At 46.8% G+C, this 21,827-nt stretch overlaps 1 protein-coding gene across 1 annotated transcript in view; it reads left to right on the forward strand.

Moving 5' to 3' along the window:
- LOC135505217 (growth arrest-specific protein 7-like) overlaps positions 1-21,827 on the forward strand; it is a 119,615-nt gene that overhangs the window by 77,132 nt on the left and 20,656 nt on the right. Inside the window, exons 9-11 of the mRNA XM_064924395.1 lie at positions 7,814-7,892; positions 17,180-17,308; positions 21,647-21,770. Of these exons, the coding sequence (XP_064780467.1) occupies positions 7,814-7,892; positions 17,180-17,308; positions 21,647-21,770 (332 nt within the window). The remainder of the gene's footprint in view (positions 1-7,813; positions 7,893-17,179; positions 17,309-21,646; positions 21,771-21,827) is intronic.

Below are 21,827 nucleotides of genomic sequence, written 5' to 3' on the forward strand. Positions count from 1 at the left end.
GGAGGGAGGGACGGTCTGGGAAGATGTCTGCATTCCACATTTACTACACAGTCATAATGAGTCACTGTACCAGACTGACCTAAAATACATGAGAAATCTTCCATATGCACAAAAATCTTATTTTTCTCAAATGTTGTGGACACATTTGTTTTTCATTCCTGTTGGTGAGCATTTCTCCTTTGCCAAGATAATCCACCCACCTGACAGGTGGATTATTATTATTATTATTAAGCTTACAGTATGATCGTTACACGGCTGCTGGGGTCAATAAAAGGCAACTCTAAAATGTACAGTCTTCGTCACACAACACAATGCCCAAAGATGTCTCAAGTGTTGAGGGAGCGTGAAATTGCCATGCATCCTTCAGGAATGTCCACTAAAGCCACATCCAACATCGTTTTAGGGAATTTGGCTGTACGTCCAACCGGCCTCACAACCGTAGACCGTGTGTAACCACGCCAGCCCAGGACCTCCACATCTGGCTTCTTCACCTCAGACCATGTGTAACCACGCCAGCCCAGGACCTCCACATCTGGCTTCTTCACCTCAGACCATGTGTAACCACGCCAGCCCAGGACCTCCACATCTGGCTTCTTCACCTCAGACCGTGTGTAACCACGCCAGCCCAGGACCTCCACATCTGGCTTCTTCACCTCAGACCGTGTGTAACCACGCCAGCCCAGGACCTCCACATCTGGCTTCTTCACCTTAGACCATGTGTAACCACGCCAGCCCAGGACCTCCACATCTGGCTTCTTCACCTCAGACCGTGTGTAACCACGCCAGTCCAGGACATCTGGCTTCTTCACCTCAGACCATGTGTAACCACGCCAGCCCAGGACCTCCACATCTGGCTTCTTCACCTCAGACCGTGTGTAACCACGCCAGCCCAGGACCTCCACATCCGGGTTCTTCACCTCAGACCATGTGTAACCACGCCAGCCCAGGACCTCCACATCTGGCTTCTTCACCTCAGACCATGTGTAACCACGCCAGCCCAGGACCTCCACATCTGGCTTCTTCACCTCAGACCATGTGTAACCACGCCAGCCCAGGACCTCCACATCTGGCTTCTTCACCTCAGACCATGTGTAACCACGCCAGCCCAGGACCTCCACATCTGGCTTCTTCACCTCAGACCATGTGTAACCACACCAGCCCAGGACCTCCACATCTGGCTTCTTCACCTCAGACCACGTGTAACCACGCCAGCCCAGGACCTCCACATCTGGCTTCTTCACCTCAGACCCCATGTAACCACGCCAGCCCAGGACCTCCACATCTGGCTTCTTCACCTCAGACCCCATGTAACCACGCCAGCCCAGGACCTCCACATCTGGCTTCTTCACCTCAGACCGTGTGTAACCACGCCAGCCCAGGACCTCCACATCTGGCTTCTTCACCTCAGACCATGTGTAACCACGCCAGCCCAGGACCTCCACATCTGGCTTCTTCACCTCAGACCATGTGTAACCACGCCAGCCCAGGACCTCCACATCTGGCTTCTTCACCTCAGACCATGTGTAACCACGCCAGCCCAGGACCTCCACATCTGGCTTCTTCACCTCAGACCATGTGTAACCACGCCAGCCCAGGACCTCCACATCTGGCTTCTTCACCTCAGACCATGTGTAACCACGCCAGCCCAGGACCTCCACATCTGGCTTCTTCACCTCAGACCATGTGCCAGCCCAGGACCTCCACATCTGGCTTCTTCACCTCAGACACGCCAGCCCAGGACCTCCACATCTGGCTTCTTCACCTCAGACCATGTGTAACCACGCCAGCCCAGGACCTCCACATCTGGCTTCTTCACCTCAGACCATGTGTAACCACGCCAGTCCAAGACCTCCACATCTGGCTTCTTCACCTCAGACCGTGTGTAACCACGCCAGTCCAAGACCTCCACATCTGGCTTCTTCACCTCAGACCGTGTGTAACCAGGCCAGCCCAGGACCTCCACATCTGGCTTCTTCACCTCAGACCGTGTGTAACCAGGCCAGCCCAGGACCTCCACATCTGGCTTCTTCACCTCAGACCGTGTGTAACCAGGCCAGCCCAGGACCTCCACATCTGGCTTCTTCACCTGCGGGATCGTCTGAGACCAGCCACCCAGACAGCTGATGAAACCGTGAGCTTGCACAACCAAACAATGTCTGCACAAACTGTCAGAAATCGTGTCAGGGAAGCTCATCTGTGTGCTCGGCGTCCTCAACAGGATCTTGACTGCAGTTCGCCGTGGTAACTGACGCCAGTGGGCAAATACTCACTTTCGATGGCCAACGACACGCTGGAGAAGTGTGCTCTATATCCATCAACTTTGAATAGCCATCGAAAAGGAGTGGAACAACATCCCACAGCCCGCAATCAACAGCCTGATCAACTTTATGAGAAGGTGATGCATGAGGCAGAAGGTGGTCACACCAGATACTGACTGCTTTTCTTTAAGGTATCTGTGACCAACAGATGCATATCTGTATTTCCAGTCATGTGAAATCCATAGATTAGGGTCTAATGAATTTATTTCAATTGACTGATTTATTTACATGAACTTTATACGAAATTGTTGCATGTTCTCTTCATATTTTTCTTCAGCGTAGGTTTCTAAGGGGGTGAGAATGGAGACGAGAGAAGAGAGGAATAGTGTAATATGATACTACCCTACGGTTAACACTGAAACACAGACAGTACAGCACTCTCCTGCATTAGAGATATGATACTACCCTAACACTGAAACACTGACAGTACAGCACTCTCCTGCGTTAGAGATATGATACTACCCTACGGTTAACACTGAAACACAGACAGTACAGCACTCTCCTGCGTTAGAGATATGATACTACCCTACATTTAACACTGAAACACAGACAGTACAGCACTCTCCTGCGTTAGAGATATGATACTACCCTACGTTTAACACTGAAACACAGACAGTACAGCACTCTCCTGCATTAGAGATATGATACTACCCTACGGTTAACACTGAAACACAGACAGTACAGCACTCTCCTGCATTAGAGATATGATACTACCCTACGGTTAACACTGAAACACAGACAGTACAGCACTCTCCTGCATTAGAGATATGATACTACCCTACGGTTAACACTGAAACACAGACAGTACAACACTCTCCTGCATTAGAGATATGATACTGCCCTAACACTGAAACACAGACAGTACAGCACTCTCCTGCGTTAGAGATATGATACTACCCTACGGTTAACACTGAAACACAGACAGTACAGCACTCTCCTGCATTAGAGATATGATAATACCCTAACACTGAAACACAGACAGTACAGCACTCTCCTGCATTAGAGATATGATACTACCCTACGGTCAACACTGAAACACTGACAGTACAGCACTCTCCTGCATTAGAGATATGATACTACCCTACGGTTAACACTGAAACACAGACAGTACAGCACTCTCCTGCGTTAGAGATATGATACTACCCTACGGTTAACACTGAAACACAGTCAGTACAGCACTCTCCTGCATTAGAGATATGATACTACCCTAACACTGAAACACAGACAGTACAACACTCTCCTGCGTTAGAGATATGATACTACCCTAACACTGAAACACAGACAGTACAACACTCTCCTGCATTAGAGATATGATACTACCCTAATACTGAAACACAGACAGTACAACACTCTCCTGCATTAGAGATATGATACTACCCTAACACTGAAACACAGACAGTACAACACTCTCCTGCATTATAGATATGATACTACCCTACGGTTAACACTGAAACACAGACAGTACAGCACTCTCCTGCATTAGAGATATGATACTACCCTACGGTTAACACTGAAACACAGACAGTACAGCACTCTCCTGCATTAGAGATATGATACTACCCTACGTTTAACACTGAAACACAGACAGTACAGCACTCTCCTGCATTAGAGATACGATACTACCCTACGGTCAACACTGAAACACAGACAGTACAGCACTCTCCTGCATTAGAGATATGATACTACCCTACGGTTAACACTGAAACACAGACAGTACAGCACTCTCCTGCATTAGAGATATGATACTGCCCTAACACTGAAACACAGACAGTACAACACTCTCCTGCGTTAGAGATATGATACTACCCTACGGTTAACACTGAAACACAGACAGTACAGCACTCTCCTGCGTTAGAGGTATGATACTACCCTACGGTTAACACTGAAACACAGACAGTACAGCACTCTCCTGCGTTAGAGGTATGATACTACCCTACGGTCAACACTGAAACACAGACAGTACAGCACTCTCCTGCGTTAGAGGTATGATACTACCCTAACACTGAAACACAGACAGTACAGCACTCTCCTGCGTTAGAGGTATGATACTACCCTACGGTTAACACTGAAACACAGACAGTACAACACTCTCCTGCGTTAGAGATATGATACTACCCTACGGTCAACACTGAAACACAGACAGTACAGCACTCTCCTGCATTAGATATATGATACTACCCTAACACTGAAACACAGACAGTACAGCACTCTCCTGCATTAGAGATATGATACTACCTTACTGTTAACACTGAAACACTGACAGTACAGCACTCTCCTGCGTTAGAGATATGATACTACCCTACGGTCAACACTGAAACACAGACAGTACAGCACTCTCCTGCATTAGAGATATGATACTACCCTACGGTTAACACTGAAACACAGACAGTACAGCACTCTCCTGCATTAGAGATATGATACTACCCTAACACTGAAACACAGCCCTGTATCATCTGACCTCTCTCATCTACTGTACTGCTGCACCAGTGTTGTTGTGATAGAATGGCAGAGTGGGGTGAACATGTTTCATCTAGAATCTAAACGATGCCAGTGAGTTCTGACCACCCACGCTCACCATGTCCAGAGAGAGCAACACAACACGATACTGTCATTATCAAAACAAATCAAATCAAATTGTATTTGTCACATGCGCCGAATACAACAACCTTACAGTGAAATGCTTACTTACAAGCCCTTAACCAACAATGCAGTTTTAAGAAAAAATAAGTGTTAAGTAAAAAATAGATAAGTAACAAATAATTAAAGAGCAGCATTAAAATAACAATAAGCGAGGGGGGTACAGGTACAGTGTCAATGTGAAGGGGCACTGGTATGTCAAGGTAATTGAGGTAATATGTACATGTAGGTAGAGTAAATTAACTATGCATAGATAATAAACAGACAGTAGCAGCAGTGTAAAAGAGGGGGTGGCAATGCAAATAGTCTGGGTAGCCATTTGATTAGCAGTTCAGGAGTCTTATGGCTTGGAGGTAGAAGCTGTTAAGGAGTCTTTTGGACCTAGACTTGGAGCTCTGGTACCACTTGCCGTGCGTTAGCAGAGAGAACAGTCTATGACTGGGGTGGCTGGAGTCAATGGCAATTCTTTGGGCCTTCCTCTGACACCACCTGGTATAGAGGTCCTGGATGGCAGGAAGCTTAGCCCCGGTGATGTACTGCCCTCTGTAGTGCCTTGCGGTCGAAGCTGAACAGTTGCCATACCAGGCAGTGATGCCCTCGATGGTGCAGCTGTAGAACTTTTTGAGGATCGTAGAACCCATGCCAAAACTTTTCTGAGGGGGAATAGGCTTTGTCGTGCCCTCTTCATAACTGTCTTGGTGTGCTTGGACCATGTTAGTTTGTTGGTGATGTGAACACCAAGGAACTTGAAGCTCTCAACCTGTTCCACTGCAGCCCCATCGATGAGATTGGGGGCGTGCTTGGTCCGCTTATTCCTGTAGTCCACAATCATCTCCTTTGTCTTGATCACTTTGAGGGAGAGGATGTTGTCCTGGCACCACACGGCGGGGTCTCTGCCCTCCTCACTCATGGCTGTCTCATTGTTGTCGGTGATCAGGCCTACCACTGTTGTGTCATCGACAAACTTAATGATGGTGTTGGAGTACAGCAGGGGACTGAGGGGCCCCTGTTTTGAGGATTAGCGTGGTGGCTGTGTTGTTACCTACCCTTCCAGCCCGGCAGGAAGTCCAGGATCCAGTTGCAGAGGGAGGTGTTTAGTCCCAGGGTCCTTAGCTTAGTGATGAGCTTTAAGGACACTATGGTGTTGAACGCTGAGCTGTAGTCAATGAACAGCATTCTCACATAGGTGTTCCTTTTGTCCAGGTGGGAAAGGGCAGTGTGGAGAGCAATAACGATTGCTTTATTTGTGGATCTGTTGGGGCGGAATGCAAATTGGACTGGGTTTAGGGTTTCTGGGATAATGGTGAGTGAGGGCTACGGGTCCGTAGGCAGATTACCTTAGTGTTCTTGGGCACAGGCACTATGGTGGTCTCCTTGAAACATGTTGGTATTACAGACTCAGTCAGGGACAGGTTGAAAATGTCAATGAAGACTCTTGCCAGTTGGTCAGCGCATGCTCTGAGTTCATGTCCTGGTAATCCATCTGCTTCCCTGCCTGCTGCCCTGCCTGCTACCCTGCCTTCTACCCTACCTGCTACCCTGCCTTCTACCCTACCTGCTACCCTGCCTTCTACCCTGCCTGCTACCCTGCCTTCTACCCTGCCTTCTACCCTGCCTTCTACCCTGCCTTCTACCCTGCCTTCTACCCTGCCTGCTACCCTGCTTTCTATCCCGCTTTCTACCCTACCTGCTGCCCTGCCCGCTACTGCTACCCTGAATATCTCTTCTAGATCCATCTGATATCTCTTCTTGATCTACTATCTCTTCTTGATCTATTATCTCTTCTTGATCTACTATCTCTTCCTGATCCACCTTTTATCTCTTCCTGATATATCTTCTGTCTCTTCTCCGATGCCTCTCAAAGTGTCAGGGGGCCGAGCAGAGAGCAGCACCCTGATGCTGTAGGAATGTTCACACATCTTCCATTCAGAGTGGCGCTTTGATGTGAACTGGTTCAAGACCCTCAGCCCCTCTCCTCCTCAGTTCTGTACCCACAGCCTGTAATGCTTCATGGCTGTATGGGCCTGCTGCCGCCTACCTTCATGGCCCTTGGATAAATATTCTGCTCATGTTTGGAATGAAGGACTTAAGTGTGTTCAGAGGAGTTTAGTTTATTAGGATCCCCATTAGCTACTGCATATACAGCAGCCCATCCACCTTGCCCTTTACTTTCCCCGGGGTCCACATGAAACATAGAAATACATGACAAAGTATAGAACAGTTATAGACAAGAACAACATAAGATTACATTAAATTAAACATTAAACATCTCTGAACTAACGTGGTGTGTTGTCTCTGATCTAATGTGGTGTGTTATCTCTGTGGTCTAACGTGGTGTGTTATCTCTGTGGTCTAACATGGTGTGTTGACTCTGATCTAACATGGTGTGTTGTCTCTGATCTAACATGGTGTGTTGTCTCTGATCTAACATGGTGTGTTGTCTGATCTAACATGGTGTGTTGTCTCTGATCTAACATGGTGTGTTGTCTCTGTGGTCTAACGTGGTGTGTTGTCTCTGTGGTCTAACGGGGTGTGTTGTCTCTGTGGTCTAACGTGGTGTGTTGTCTCTGTGGTCTAACGTGGTGTGTTGTCTCTCTGATCTAACGTGGTGTGTTGTCTCTCTGATCTAACGTGGTGTGTTGTCTCTGATCTAATGTGGTGTGTTGTCTCTCTGATCTAACATGGTGTGTTGTCTCTGATCTAACATGGTGTGTTGTCTCTCTGATCTAATGTGGTGTGTTGTCTCTGTGGTCTAACGTGGTGTGTTGTCTCTGTGGTCTAACGTGGTGTGTTGTCTCTGTCCTCAGTACTCTTCAGTGTCATATAGTGATAGTGTCGTTTCTCATCTCTCTCCTCAGTACTCTTGGGGAAGCCTGGGCTCAGCTAAAGAAGAGTCTGGCTGACGAGGCCGAGGTTCACCTCAAGTTCTCCTCTAAGGTAGAACACATTATGTTACACTTTCCTGAAATATAACACACTGGACTGCATTCTTGACATTTAATCTGTTGTGTTCACTCTTGGGAAAAATGCTTCCAAAAGGGTTCTTTGCAGAGGGATAGGGTTCTACCAAGAACTGTTTTTATCAGTTTGTAAGGCAAAGGATTCTACCTAGAACCTTTAACATTCTAAGAATCGTTGTACGAAGAAAGGGTTCTTTGATGATTCTTTGGAAGGCAAGAATGATTCTTTGGAAGGCAGGAAGAGTTCTACATAGAACCATGTAATATTTCCCAGCATGCTCTATTGCAGGGAGATTTTCAGAATTGTTTATTTTATTCAGTGGCGTAAAGTACCAAAGTAAAAAATCCTTGAAAGTAGTACTTGTGTCGTTTTTGGAGGTATCTGTACTTAATTTTACTATTTATATTTTTGACTACTTTTACTTTTACTTCACTACATTCCTAAAGACACTTTTGTACTTTTTCATCCATACATCTTCCTAACACTCAAGAGTATTTGTTAAGTTTTGAATGGCTAGCAAGCCAGGAAAATGGTTCAATTCACACACGTATCAAACGAACATCCCTGGTCCTCCCTACTGCCTCTGATCTGGTAGTGTCACGCCCTGGTCTATATTTATTATGTTATCTTCATTTATTGGGTCAGGCCAGGGTGTAACATGGGTTTATTTGTAGTGTGTTTCGTCTTGGGGTTGTGTGGGGTGTATAGATTAGTCTATGGCTGCCTGAGGTGGTTCTCAATCAGAGTCAGGTGATTATCGTTGTCTCTGATTGGGAACCATATTTAGGTAGCCTGGGTTTCACTGTGTGTTTGTGGGTGATTGTTCCTGTCTCCTGTCTCTGCCGCACTGGCAGAGCGACCGGGAGTATTCAACCAGGTAAGGTTGGGCAGGCTCGGTGCTCAAGAGCTCCAGTGCGCCTGCACGGTCTGGTCTACCCAGTACCACCTGCACCAGTCAGGGCTGTTTCGGTTTTCGACGTTTGTTGTTTTGTATTGTTCGTGTTCTTCTTCATTAAAGATGTATCGAACGAACCACATTGCATTTTGGTCCGATCCTTGTTCCACCTCTTCGTCAGAGGAGGAGTTGGAAGAAAGCCGTTACAGAATCACCCACCACAAACGGACCAAGCAACGTGTCAACAGGCAGGAGCCACAGGAGAAGCAACAAAGGCAGCAACAGCGATCACAGGACTTCTGGACTTGGGACGAGATATTGGACGGAAAAGGACCCTGGGATCAGCCTGGAGAATATCGCCGTCCCAAGGAAGAACTGGAGGCGGTAAAAGCGGAGAGGCGCTGGTATGAAGAGGCAGCGCGGCGACGCGGTTGGAAGCCCGAGAGTCAGCCCCAAAAATTTATTGTGGGGGGCTAACAGGGAGTATGGCTACGTCAGGTAGGAGACCTGCGCAAACTCCCTGTGCTTACCGGGGGGCTAGAGAGACCGGGCAGGCACCGTGTTATGCTGTGGTGCGCACGGTGTCTCCAGTGCGGGTGCATAGCCCGGTGCGTTCTATGCCAGCTCCGCGTATCGGCCGGGCTAGATTGAGCGTCGAGCTAAATGCCATGAAGCCGGCTCTACACATCTGGTCCCCAGTGCGTCTCCTTGGGCAGGCTTACATGGCACCAGCCTTACGCTCGGTATCCCCGTTTCGTCTGCATAACCCAGTGCGGGCTATTCCACCATGCCGCACTGGCAGAGCGACCGGGAGTATTCAACCAGGAAAGGTTGGGCAGGCTCGGTGCTCAAGAGCTCCAGTGCGCCTGCACGGTCTGGTCTACCCAGTACCACCTCCACACCCCAGCCCTCCGGTGGCAGCTCCCCGCACCAGGCTTCCTGTGCGTGTCCTCGGCCCAGTACCACCAGTGCCAGCAACACGCATCAGACCTACTGTGCGCCTCGCCTCTCCAGCGCTGCCGGAGCCTTCCTCCTCTCCTGTGCTGCTGGAGCCTCCCGCCTGTTTAGCGCTGCCAGAGCCTTCCGCCTCTACAGCGGAGTCTCCTGCCCGTTTGGAGCAGCCAGAGCTGCCAGTCTGCATGGAGCAGCCAGAGCTGCCAGTCTGCATGGAGCAGCCAGAGCTGCCAGTCTGCATGGAGCAGCCAGAGCTGCCAGTCTGCAAGGAGCTGCCAGTCTGCATGGAGCTGCCAGTCTGCAGCTGTTGCAAGTCTGCCAGAGCTGGTCTGCATGGAGCAGCCAGAGCTGTCAGTCTGAAAGAAGCCGCCAGAGCTGTCAATCTGCATGGAGCAGCCAGAGCCGCCAGTCAGCATGGAGCAGCCAGAGCCGCCAGTCAGCGTGAAGCAGCCAGAGCTGCCAGTCAGCGTGGAGCAGCCAGAGCCGTCAGTCTGCCAGGATCCGCCAGTCAGCTAGACTCTTCCAGATCTGCCAGTCAGCCAGACTCTTCCAGATCTGCCAGTCAGCCAGACTCTTCCAGATCTGCCAGTCAGCCAGACTCTTCCAGATCTGCCAGTCAGCCAGACTCTTCCAGATCTGCCAGTCAGCCAGACTCTTCCAGATCTGCCAGTCAGCCAGACTCTTCCAGATCTGCCAGTCAGCCAGACTCTTCCAGATCTGCCAGTCAGCCAGACTCTTCCAGATCTGCCAGTCAGCCAGACTCTTCCAGATCTGCCAGTCAGCCAGACCCTTCCAGATCTGTCAGTCAGCCAGACCCTTCCAGATCTGCCAGTCAGCCAGACTCTTCCAGATCTGCCAGTCAGCCAGACTCTTCCAGATCTGCCAGTCAGCCAGACTCTTCCAGATCTGCCAGTCAACCAGACTCTTCCAGATCTGCCAGTCAACCAGACTCTTCCAGATCTGCTAGTCAACCAGACTCTTCCAGATCCGCCAGTCAGCCAGGATCTGCCAGAACTGCCAGCCAGCCAGGATCTGCCGAATTCAACAACCTGGCTGGGCTTCCTCTCAGTGCTGGGCTTCCTCTGTCCCGAGCTGCCCCTCTGTCACGAGCTGCCCCTCTGTCCCGAGCTGCCCCTCTGTCCCGAGCTGCCCCTCTGTCCCGAGCTGCCCCTCTGTCCCGAGCTGCCCCTCAGTCCAGTGGGTTTCTGGGTGAGGACTACTAGGCCATGGTCGGCGGCGAGGGTGGACAATCCTAGGACGCGAGGAGGGGGGACTAAGACATTCATAGAGTGGGTTCCACATCCCTAGCCGGAGCCGCCACCATGGACAGACGCCCACCCGGACCCTCCCTATTGTTTTTGTTGTGCGTCCGGGAGTCCGCACCTTAGGGGGGGGGTTCTGTCACGCCCTGGTCTATATTTATTATGTTATCTTAATTTATTGGGTCAGGCCAGGGTGTGACATGGGTTTATTTGTAGTGTGTTTCGTCTTGGGGTTGTGTGGGGTGTATAGATTAGTCTATGGCTGCCTGAGGTGGTTCTCAATCAGAGTCAGGTGATTGTCGTTGTCTCTGATTGGGAACCATATTTAGGTAGCCTGGATTTCACTGTGTGTTTGTGGGTGATTGTTCCTGTCTCTGTGTTTGTTGCACCAGTCAGGGCTGTTTCGGTTTTCGACGTTTGTTGTTTTGTATTGTTCGTGTTCTTCTTCATTAAAGATGTATCGAACGAACCACGTTGCATTTTGGTCCGATCCTTGTTCCACCTCTTCGTCAGAGGAGGAGGTAGAAGAAAGCCGTTACAGGCAGACTCACTAAACACACATGCTTTGTTTGTAAATGATGTCTGTATTGGAGTGTGCCCCTGGTTATCCGTCAATAAAAAAAACTAGAAAATGTTGTTTAATATAGGGAATTTGAAATGATTTATACGTTTACTTTTATTTTCAACACTTAAGTATACTTTAGCAATTACATTTACATTTGATACTTAAGTATATTTAAAACCAAATACTTTTTGACTTTTACTCAAGTAGTATTTTACTGGGTGACTTTCACTTTTACTTGAGTAATTTTCTATTAAGGTATCTCTACTTTTACTCAAGTATGACAATTGGGTACTTTTTCCACCAGTGCTTTTACTGTGAAACAGTACCTGTGTTTTTGCATGTACATGTATTGGCTGATACACTTGATGCTAAACAAAGATAAATAACTTTCAGTTTTCTTAATAAACTAATCCAATCTGTTAGTAATTGGATGTATTGCACTCGTTACTGAGATGTTTGTTCCAGTTGAGATGTTTGAAGTTGTCTCAGTACTTAGTCTTCCCTGCCCTGGCAGTCATTCTGAATGCATGTTGCAGCTGATCAACGATTCCACTTGTTGGATATCTTAACTCCGTCTGTCTTCCAATAGGAATTACACATCACGTTGCAAGCCAGCATAATGTGATTTGCAGGCCTGACGTGGCCTGTAAACCAGTAGTGATGGGGGAAACTAAGCTTCCTGAAGCATTGAGGCTTTCCAATTAATTTTCTTGAAAATAGATTATTTACTCCGAGCTTTTTTATTCGTTCACAATATACATTAGTGACATCTGCTGGTCAGTAATAGATAGCAATGTGTAATTATCAGATATACAATTTTTTTCCCCACTCCTGATTTAGGGAAAGGGAGATACCTAGTCAGTTGTCCAACTGAATGTATTCGACTGAAATGTGTCTTCCTAATCAAATCTTTATGGCGCAGCGCTAAGTCGTTGGCTTTAGCTCCGTACAATCAGTTGGAATATCACATTCGCATCTCACATCAAGTTAACTATTTTGGCATTATTTAGGATGCTTAAGACAGACATTTATACTATACTGAATCAAATCAATTATTTGAACAACAGTGCAGATAGTGTGAACTCACATAAAACTATTTTCAAAATAGTGCACCTTCAACAGGATTCAACCTAACACCCTCATGTTCCAAAGTTTCCTACTCTACCTGCTAAGCTACCGGTCAGGTGTAATTACAAAACCCTAACTAAATCTATCCACGGTATTTACGGTATCCATTAGAGGTCGGTGTTTGAAAGCAGCTTCATCGAAGAAAGCAAACTCATTGGGATCTGGGCATTTTGCAACAGACGGTTTGAAAAAGCGCGTGATCAAACGATGCTTCGGGTGTCATTGATTACGTGCTTCTGATGAAGTGATACACGCATCGGCACACTGCTTCGAAGTTAGCTGCTTGGCGATTTTGCGCATACCTTGGAGCGCCAGTATCACACGTAACATCACTATAAACCAGGAGTTTCCTAACACCATTGGGTTAGGGCATAACTAGGCCCTCAAAGAAAAACCTTATGATCAGTGGTGATTTTAGCATTTACATCTTTGTGGGGCAAAAAAAATGTTAGATACATACACTACACTACACTGCACAACACTAAACAATACATGAATTGCACTATAATGGTGACAAGTGGTGCCCACAAAGTGTTAGGACCTACATAAAGCTGTACCAACAGCAGAGCTTCCTTTTCAGCACCATGGAGTGAATCCTTACCACCGCTACACCTGGCTATCAGCAGAGCCTTGTCTGGCAGCGAAACAATTCATTCAGCCTCATTTACTGCCTTTTAAAATAAATAAAAACATAGCTGATATGGCTGACTATATCTCTCTGGCATATTATATAATTTATGCAGCAGCAGATAAGACATTTTTGGACTCACTTTGTTGTGCGCGAGGTCCTTCTTTGGCAAATTTTGTCATCAAAGAAAGAGAAAGATTTATAATTCTGAGTTGGACGACGTTCAAAACATATTTTCCCAGTCTGAAAGCGTTTAATCCCGACTTCCCAGTTCCAATGCTTGTGGTTAGCAACTGTCACCAATTCCTTCCAAACAACTCATTGTTGTATTTGTGATTTCCACCTTAAATGTTTTTTGGGAAAAAAAGAATATTCAATAAATAGGAATCATACAGTATACTAGCAGTGAAGCCACTCAACAACTACATCATACCAGTAATCCAACAGATTCCCATTCAGAGCAACACACAGAAGCATCCCTGCTCAAGGGCATGTTGACCGATCTACCACCAGGTGGTACCCCCCCCCCCACAGTTCCCCAATAGCTGTCACTCAATCATTCGAGACCCCTCCCACAGCCCCCCAGGAAGAAAAATAAAAAAAACAATAAATTCCATTCCCCCAAGAACCCCCCCAGTGAACCAACAACCAAGAGAAGTAACTGAAGAGAAAAAAGGAAAAGACAGAAGAAAACAGCAAACAACAATGCAAAAAAAAAAAAAAAAATACATTTAAAACAAAGGACATCAAGGACAACTGAAATCATAACAGCAAAGCCAACGGTATATGTTAGTGTGCATGTCTGGCACTATTACATGTGTGTGTGTGTGTTCCTGTATGTGTTTATTTGAATGAGAGTGTGTGCATGTGTACAAACACGCAAACCGGCTTCAGTTGTAAAAACACTGCCACTTAGTGTCATTCCAATGTACTTTTTATTATGTTTTATTTTGACTTTAAAAATTATATATAATTATTAAAAACGTGTATCTTTGACTATGATTCTCTCTCTCTCACTTTTCTCCAATTCCACACACCCAACCCTCAGTTTCCCTCAGCCCATCCCATCTCTCTCTGCTGGCCACCCACTTTGGGTTTCTACTCAACACATATCTTTCAACTATGCTGTGATGTTTAACGTACAATTTCAATCTATCCACTCAAATAGAATCCACAGATTGCGAGTTGAAGATAAGTACTTTTACTAAGAGTATTAGTATATTAGTTATTGACTGACCTGGTCTCTCCAGATCTCCTAAAAGTACTATTTCTAGGGTCAATTTTTTTCTGAGACCAGAAACCATAATAAATGGTATATTGATTCTGTACCCTCACAACTTAATCTGCAGAGCTTCGATGATTTTATGCCCCAAATATTAGAACTCCCATCTAATATTTAGGCTGGGTTTCTGTACAGCACTTTGTGACATCAGCTGATGTATGAAGGGCTTTATACATACATTTGATTGAAATGTGATAATATCTAGATGAGATGAAATGATTTGAACACATTCTTCATGGACCTCTATCCCTTCCATAAACCTTTTTTTAAACCTAAAATACCTAGTGTCCAATTCAATCCAGTTCAATCAGGCTTCTGGAGTAATTTAGCAATATTTCCTCTTGTAACTGCAATTAAGTACTTTCATTAATTTCATACTGTCTTAATTGATTGATTTGCCCATATCATTCCTATAGACTGTTTTTCACCATCCCGTTAATAATTTCCTGGTCCTCAGCCCGACACTCTTCAGTAGAATCAAAGCAGCTCACTAATCAAACTCTACATTGACCTACTTTTATAGTTTAGAGAGGAGACAACTTTGTTATTAGAAATCATTGACATCTCTTGTATACACATCTAATGGGATTTTTTTGTGTGGTTTTTTTTGCAAAAGCTATCATTACACAGCAAATTCTACAGTATTGAATCAACATGGAGTTTTACATTTAACACTGTTCCAGTGTCTATACATGTCCACACTTTTCAGTGTTAAATTCATCCTTTGCTTAGTTCTGATGGGTTTAAACTTTCTCAGTGTCAGGAAATGATACCTGTTGTTTTACGGTAAAACTCCCTTCGGGGTTGTTGTTTTAACACAAAGCCTTATTTGCATATTTCCCAGTGTGCCTAACTCTATATGACAATATATTACATATATCATAAGGCCTTATTTTGAGGATCTAGTTTTACCTTAACAAAGTGGCCAGAATGTAACGGCTTTCATCGTCAGATGAGGAAGAGTAGTCAGACCAAAGCGCAGCGTGGTAAGTGTTCATGTTTGTTTATTGAACTGAACACTAATACAAAATAACAAGAGAATAAATTCAACCAAAACAGTCCCGTAAGGTGCAAACACTAAACAACATAACTACCCACAAAACCCATGTGGGAAAAAGCTACCTAAGTATGGTTCCCAATCAGAGACAACGAAAGACAGCTGTCCCTGATTGAGGACCATACCCGCCAAAACAAAGAAATACAAAAACACAGAAAAAGGACATAGAATGCCCACCCAAATCACACCCTGACCAAACCAAAATAGAGACATAAAAAGCTCTCTACGGTCAGGGCGTGACACTGAAGCTCCTGGTTGAACTCAAATTGATGAAGGCCCACAAGTCTGAAATTGAATGAATTTAACAACCATGTCTTTTTCACTAACAAATACAAAAACATCAAACAGATGCAACTCAAATTTGGACCTCCTACATGATCACAGTGACACTATTGGTTTGAATTAGGACCAACAAAATCCCTTTAAGTAACTGTACTCAGTTTATTAGGTACACCACCCACTCCTACAGACAGTGAGTCACGTGGCTTGCTCTATAAAGCAGGCAGACAGGCATCGAGGCATTCAGTTACTGTTACACTGAATGTTAGAGTGGGGAACACGAGTGACCTAAGCAACTTTGACCGTTGTATGATCGTCAGTGCCAGACCCACCGGTTCCAGTACCTCAGAAATGACCAGTCCCCTGGGCTTTTAGCGCACGACATTGTCTAGGATTTACCGAGAATGGTGCGACAAACAAAAAACATCCAGTCAGCTGCGGTCTTGTGAGCGAAAACAGCTCATTGATGAGAGGTCGAAGGAGAATGGCAAGAATCATGTAAGCTAAGAGGTGGGCCACAAACAGGCGAATGACGGCGCAGTACCACAGTGGTGTGCAGAACGGCATCTCGGAACACACAACTCGTCGGTCACGGATTGGCTACTGCAGCAGACGACCAGGTTCCACTCCTATCAGCTAGAAACAAGAAGAAGAGGCTCCAGTGGGCACAAGATCACCAACACTGGACAACTGAGGGGTGGATGGAGTCCATGGCCCTATCCTGCCTGGTACAGGCTGGTGGCAGAGGTATAATGGTCTGGTGAATCCCGGGTCCTGTTGTTGCCTGGTGTCAACGGTATAGGCTGGTGGCAGAGGTATAATGGTGTGGGGAATTGAGCAATGTTTCAATGCCCCGAGGAATGCAGGCTGTTCTGGAGGCAAAGGAGGGTCCGACCCGGGTACTAGATGGGTGTACCTAACAAACTGGCCACTGAGTGTATCTTAAGTGCAGTAGTAATGACAGTTTTGAGTAATGACAACACATTGGGTTTTACATTGTAGGGAACACTGACCCATTTGCTGTGTGAGGATATGATATACAGGCATAAAAAACAAGACAAAAATAAAACAACTGTCATCACAATATGTCATTATTTATTTATAGGAAAGGCCAGCTGTTTTTGCTAACCATGTGACTTGACCAGGAAAGAACTTCACGCATAGGCCTTCTAAACAGGTCTGCCTTTAAACTTCTGTTATTTAACTCTTTCAGCTCCAGAGCGAGGTGGAGAAGCCTCTGTTGACGTTCAGGGATAACTTTAAGAAGGACATGAAGAGGTTCAATCATCACATCGCAGAACTACGGAAACAGCTGGTTGGACGACACTCAGCCGTGGAGAAGGTACGCATCCAGACGCAGTGAGACGCAACAAACACACACAGGCACACACACACACACAAATACAGAGACATGCACACAGAGGCACAAACACACACAAATACGGAGACATGCACACAGAGGCACAAACACACACTCATAAAACATACAGAACTCAACGTAATATAAACTGTCCTTGCACTTGGCAGCTGTAGAATTTCAGGAATCTTCTCAGACATGATTAAAATTCCACAACTGCCCCCTAAGTCTAGAACCGTTTCCTGTCAACACACACCCACACACACACTACCACTTCCTTGTTCTATAAATAACGATTGGACTGATCGCTTCAGCTTCTACTGTCATCTTCTCACCATCAGTCATCTAGGGTTATGGTTAGTCATCTAGACATTCATCACAGACCTGTCATCTCCTCACCATCAGTCATCTAGGGTTATGGTTAGTCATCTAGACATTCATCACAGACCTGTCATCTCCTCACCATCAGTCATCTAGGGTTATGGTTAGTCGTCTAGACATTCATCACAGACCTGTCATCTCCTCACCATCAGTTATCTAGACATTCATCACAGACCTGTCATCTCCTCACCATCAGTCATCTAGGGTTATGGTTAGTCATCTAGACAGACCTGTCATCTCCTCACCATCAGTCATCTAGGGTTATGGTTAGTCATCTAGACATTCATCACAGACCTGTCATCTCCTCACCATCAGTCATCTAGGGTTATGGTTAGTCATCTAGACATTCATCACGCATTTCACACAAGTGGCTTATAGAAAGTAATAGCCTACTGCAATACCCTGAAGTATGTCCCCATTTACTTTCCTATAAGCATTCATAACAGCTTATAACAAACTTATGCCAGCCTGTATAACATCGGAATGCATCTGTAGGCTCGTAAGGTTCTAGCAGACAGACAGAAGGGCCTGGAGGAGCTATTTTATTTTATTTTTTGTATTTTTTTAACCTTTATTTAACCAGGCAAGTCAGTTAAGAACAAATTCTTATTTTCAATGACGGCCTGGGAACAGAGGGTTAACTGCCTGTTCAGTGGCAGAATGACAGATTTGTACCTTGCCTATAAGCCTTCATAACACCTTATAACCGCCAAAGAAGTGCTTTGAAAGACTAGTCAAGGATCATATCACCTCCACCTCACCCTAGACCTACTTCAGTTTGCATACTGCCCGAACCGGTCCACAGTCGATGCAGTCGCCATCACACTGCACACTGCCCTACCCCATCTGGACAAGAGGAATAACCATGTCAGAATGCTGTTCATCAACTACAGTGCAGCATTCAACACCATAGTGCCCTCCAAAGCTCATCATCTAGCTGGAGGCCCTGGGTCTCAACTCTGCCCTGTGCAAGTGGGTCCTGGACTTTCTGAGGGCCGCCCCGAGGTGGTGAAGGTAGGAAACAATCTTCACTTCGCTGACTCTTAACACTGGGGCCCCACAAGGGTGCATGCTCAGTCCCCTCCTGTACTCATTGTTCACCCATGACTGCGTGGCCATGCAGGCCTCCAACTCAATCATCAAGTTTGCAGATGACACAACATTAGTGGGCTTGATTACCAACAACGACGAGACAGCCGGAGTGTGGTGTCAGGAAAACAACCTCTCACTCAATGTAAAAAAAAGGAGATGATTGTGGACTTCAGGAAACAGCAGAGGGAGCACCCCCCTATCCACATCTACAGGACAGTAGTGGAGAAGGTGGAAATGTTTAAGTTCCTCGGCGTACACATCACAGACAAACTGAAATGGTCCACCCACACCGACAGTGTGGCTTGTCATCTAAAACCCTGACAAACTTTTACAGATGCACAATTGAGAGCATCCTGTCAGGCTACATCACCGCCTGGTATGGCAACTGCACCGCCCTCAACCGCAAGGCTCTCCAGAGGGAGGTGCGGTCTGCACAACGCATCACCGGGGGCAAACTACCTTCCCTCCAGGACACCTACAGCACCTGATGTCACAGAATGTCCAAAAAGATCATCAAGGACAACAACCACCCGAGCCACTGCCTGTTCACCCCGCTATCATCCAGAAGGCGAGCTCAGTACAGGTGCATCAAAGCTGGGACCGAGAGACTGAAAAACAGCTTCTATCTCAAGGCCATCAGACTGCTAAACAGCAATCACTAACTCGCAGAGGCTGCTCACTACATAGAGACTCAAATCACTGGCCACTTTAATAAATGGATCACTAGTCATTTTAAACAATGGCACTTTAATAATGTTTACATATCGTACATTACTGTCAGCGAATGGGTGCAGAGTTGTAGCGGAGTCAGGCGCAGGACACAGGTTTTGAGCAACACAACAGAGTTTACTCAAAAAATCAAGCAAAAATTCCAAATAGGAACATACATACACACTAGCACAATCAACAACCACTTAAGACACCAACACTCACAGACAGAACATAAATGTATGCCAGAGGGTTAAATAAGGAACATGGGAATTGGGAATTGAAACCAGGTGTGTGTAATACAGACAAAACAAAATGAAAACTGAAGCATGGATCGGTGGTGACTAGAAAGCCGGTGACGTCGACCGCCGAACACCACCTGAACAAGGAGAAGGGCCGACTTCGGCGGAAGTCGTGACAGTACCCCCACCTCCCCCTTGATGCGTGGCTCCAGCAGCGGGCCGACACCGGCCTCGGGGACGACCCGGAGGACGGGACGCAGGGCGATCCGGGTGGAGACGGTGAAACTCTGTAGCAATGAAGGATCTAGGATGTCCTCCACCGGTACCCAGCATCTCTCCTCCGGGCCAAACCCCTCCCACTCCACAAGGTACTGAAGGCCCCTGCCCGACGCCTTGAGTCCATGATGACTCGTACGGTATACACCGGAACCCCCTCGATGTCCAGTGGTGGTGGAGGAACCTCCCGCACCTCAGACTGCTGGAACAGACCAGCCACCACTGGCCTGAGGAGAAATACATGGAACGAGTGGTTAATGTGATAATCAGGGGGGAGTTGTAACCTATAACAAACCTTGTTCAGTCAGGTTTCGGGTCGAGAGCCAGACCCGATCCCCCGGTGCATACACCCGGGCCTCACTGAGGTGGCGGTCGGCACTCGCCTTTAGCTTCCTGACGGCCCTTTGTAGCCGCACATGGGCAGCGTTCCATGTCTCCTCTGAGTGCCGAAACCATTCATCCATCACAGGAGCCTCGATCTGGCTCTGATGTCATGGTGCCAGGATTGGCTGATAACCCAGCACACACTGAAATGGTGATAGGTTGGTAGAGGAGTGGTGAAGGGAATTTTGGGCCATCTCCACCCAGTGGATGTAAACTGCTCACTCTCCCGGTCGGTCCTGGCAATAGGACCGCAGAAACCTACCCACATCCTGGTTGACATCCTGGTTGACTCTCGGGGTGAAAACCTGAGGTAAGGCTGACCGAGACCTCCAGGCGTTCCATAAACGCCCTCCAGACTCTAGATGTGAATTGGGGACCCCAATCAGAAACTATATCCTCAGGCACCCTGTAGTGCTGGAATACGTGGGTGAACAGGGCCTCCGCAGTTTGTAGAGCCATAGGGAGACCGGGCAAAGGAAGGAGACGGCAGGACTTAGAAAACCGATCCACAACGACCAGGATCGTGGTGTTACCCCGCGCCGGGGGAAGATCCGTCATGAAATCCACCAATTGGTGTGACCACGGTCGTTGTGGAACGGGAAGGAGTTGTAATTTTCCTCTGGGCAGGTGTCTAGGTGCCTTGCACTGTGCGCATACCGAACAAGAGAAAACATAAACCCTCACGTCCTTAGCTAAAGTGGGCCACCACTACTTCCCAGCAAGACAGCGCACCGTCCGACCGATGCCAGGATGACCAGAGGAGGGTGACGTGTGAGCCCAACAGATCAAACGATCGCGGACATCAAATGGAATTTACAGACGCACAGCTGGACACTCAGGGGGAGTGGGCTCTGTCAGAGGGTTAAATAAGGAACATGATATGGGAATTGAACCGCCGAACACCACCCGAACAAGGAGAGGGGCCGACTTCGGTGGAAGTCGTGACAATTACTCATCTCATTTGTATATACTGTATCTTATACCATCGTTTGCAACTTGCCTTTACCTCTCGGCCATCACTCATCCATATATTTATATGTACATATTCTTATTCCATCCCTTTAGATTTGTGTGTATTAGATAGTTGTTGGGGAATTGTTAGATTACTTGTTAGATATTACTGCACTGTCGGAACTAGAAGCGCAAGCATTTCGCTACACTCCCATTAACATCTGCTAACCATGTGTATTTGACCGAAAAAAATGTGATTTGATTTGAAGATCTGCATGTATCTCTGTAGGCCCGTAAGGCTCTAGCGGACAGACAGAAGGACTTGGACGTGAAGACCCAGCAGCTGGAGATCAAACTAAGCAACAAGATGGAGGAAGACATCAAGAAGGCTCAGCGGAAATCCACACAAGCAGGTCAGAGCCGGGTCAAAGGTCAAACCAAAGGTTATCAAAGGTCACTGTGGGTTTAGC

This window comes from Oncorhynchus masou, chromosome 18 (genome assembly GCF_036934945.1).
Source record: "Oncorhynchus masou masou isolate Uvic2021 chromosome 18, UVic_Omas_1.1, whole genome shotgun sequence".
Taxonomy (NCBI): Eukaryota; Metazoa; Chordata; class Actinopteri; order Salmoniformes; family Salmonidae; genus Oncorhynchus; species Oncorhynchus masou.